The sequence below is a fragment of the Perkinsus marinus genome (genome assembly GCF_000006405.1).
Source record: "Perkinsus marinus ATCC 50983 genomic scaffold scf_1104296964006, whole genome shotgun sequence".
In the NCBI taxonomy this organism is placed as follows: Eukaryota; Perkinsozoa; order Perkinsida; family Perkinsidae; genus Perkinsus; species Perkinsus marinus.
In genome coordinates, this window is record NW_003204863.1 from 1 (window position 1) to 2,324 (window position 2,324).

At 43.6% G+C, this 2,324-nt stretch overlaps 2 protein-coding genes across 2 annotated transcripts; one reads left to right on the forward strand and one right to left on the reverse strand.

Moving 5' to 3' along the window:
• Nucleotides 1-182: 182 nt before the first annotated feature.
• On the forward strand, nucleotides 183-1,101 carry Pmar_PMAR012758 (hypothetical protein; the record flags this gene model as incomplete). The annotated part of the gene is made up of 1 exon (XM_002771040.1): nucleotides 183-1,101. A coding segment is annotated over one exon (375 nt), but the record flags the coding sequence as incomplete, so codon positions are not given.
• Nucleotides 1,102-1,749: 648 nt separating this feature from the next.
• On the reverse strand, nucleotides 1,750-2,120 carry Pmar_PMAR012759 (G10 protein, putative; the record flags this gene model as incomplete). The annotated part of the gene is made up of 3 exons (XM_002771041.1): nucleotides 1,750-1,854; nucleotides 1,910-2,008; nucleotides 2,067-2,120. The coding sequence occupies 3 exons, from the start codon at nucleotides 2,118-2,120 to the stop codon at nucleotides 1,750-1,752; spliced, it is 258 nt and encodes an 85-aa protein (XP_002771087.1).
• Between the last annotated feature and the right edge of the window lie 204 nt (nucleotides 2,121-2,324).

Consider the following 2,324-nt stretch of genomic DNA (forward strand, 5'->3'; position numbering starts at 1 on the left):
GCGAAAGTGTGTACTCCGGGGACCCTGGGTCCTCTCGTGACAGTCACGAGTTTCGACTCTCCTGTTTTGCCGTGTGATTTAACCGAGCAGGAGATCTCTTTCCCAGCTGCCTCACAGTACTACTATCAACAAGAGGCGGAGGTTCCTATAAACGATTTGCTATCAATTGACGACATCTATACGACTACAGCGGGTACCACTGGTGTTTGTGCTGTTCTTACTCTGAATGATGTGAAGGATCTGCTACCACCTACTGAAGCTGAGTGCTGCGCTCGCGTGCTAATGGTTAAGCGTTGTCATCGGCTCGGCAACAAATGCAGTATGAAGATCAAGACTTATTTTGACGCTCTCCTCGGCAAGCAGGATGCTGTTGAACATGTTCTTATGCTCCCGTTGAAGTCACGTTGTCCCTCTAAATGTGGTCGTCCTGTCCCTCCCAAGACGGGCTTTGTGGTGTTCAGAGAATCATCAGATGCTATGATGGCTAGGTCCGTTGGTTCGGATCAACTCGTCAATGATAATGCGGTTATTAAAGTCGAGACTTATGATGGTTTCTAGTGTTCTATATTACTCTACTTCATTTTCTGTTTCCGATCTTATCTCTCTCCTAGTGGAATATGTGAATATAAAGAGACAGAGTAGGGTTAAGAGTTGATAGTAGTGGTTTCACTCTATGCACTCTTACCATTAGTCTACTCTGTTGAGTGTCTCTATTTTGATTCGGAGTTTGAATCATTCGTCGGCTCCAATTGCTACTTGAGAGTTTAGTTCCTGTCACGGCGGAGCGAAACTCTGAAATTGTTCGGGCTCGGACTGAGCCCAGCATCCCTAACGGTTTATTAACACGTTGAGGGAGTCTATTCTGTTTATTCTATGCTTTCTCATCCTAGTTTCGCATTAGTGCTTCTCCTGGGGATAAGCAAGTATTAATTTTGGGTTAGTGTAGAAATACCCGTCTCCTATTGGACGTATGGTTCTCAGTGCCAAAGTGCCAATTTTGGAGACTCCCACCTTTTCCAATCGAAGCGTCGTTATGTGAATCGTTGTGTCGTAGCTTCTTAACTGTTGTATGGTTTGTTGGTCGTAGGACACCTCTCTTACGTCTTCAACGTGTAGTCCCGCCGCAGGTTGGTTCTTAAGCAATTGTTTTGTGTTCTAGTAGTGGTAGGGGTAGGATACATCGGGTTATACTATGGGTAAGATCTATCAACGATTGCTTAGATATATGTCGAGTCGTCAATCTCAATTGGCAGAGCTCACGATCCACATCACGACCCTTTCTCCATTGTATTCTTTCAACTTCGGATATGTCAGAAACTCGACAATGTGATAGAAGCATGATTTTCACGTTTGGCATCGAACATCTCCTCGGAGATCGATGTTAGAGGCCAAGCAAGCTCAATACCAAGCACTAACGAGCATAGCTCATCACCAAAGAGCCCAGTTCATTATGTCGTCATTCTAACATGAGCTGTTTGAATGGATTCATCTAATCTGGAAGTAGAGATGGCCCGTGAGTACAACTATTTACGGAACCCGCATGCAAGTGTTTGGTATTATTATGATAGGAAGCCTTTCGTTCAGTACCATGGGATGTTCTGGATCACTCTTCTACTTCAGAAATTCTATGACTTGTCTAAAGCCTCACGAACCGTCGAAATGTTAGTGATATAATTGACAACTAAATGAAGTCAACTCCTCATCCTCAAACTTGTGTATGATACTAATAGTCATCAAGGTACAGTGATATCATTGATCTCCAGAAGCGCATCCTCGGCATCCACAATGGGCACATTGTACAACTTTACCCTCACCAAGTTGACTTCGTGGTACCCTGCAAATGCACGTCGTCCCCTAAGGAAGCACATATAACAATGAGAAATCTTCAGCGTGCGTAAAAGATACTAACCTGATTATGATTTGTCGCTTGGCAACAGAGCATACAGCAAAGCTGATCATACCCCGGCTTGCGCCACTTATACACTAACTGTTTATCGGCCCAACCTTCCTAAAGGGAAAAGACAAGAAAAATAAACAAAAAAGGCGGAGCGAAGCAGTTGGCTCACATCAAGACAATATCTAAACAACTCCTTGGAGATGGCCTTCTTTTTATAATACATATCAAACACGTATCTTCCATGAGGTAAGATTCAAATGATGCCCAGAAGAATACCATAACGATCTACCTTGATCGTTGATGATTGAGTTTATGTATTGGCCATAGGAGCTCAGTTTTCCTCTTATCTTCGTGTGGTTCATTTTCAGCATCTCTCATTTTCCTGTCGATCTCCATTAACGTCGACTCTATCTCCTCCCATCCCTCT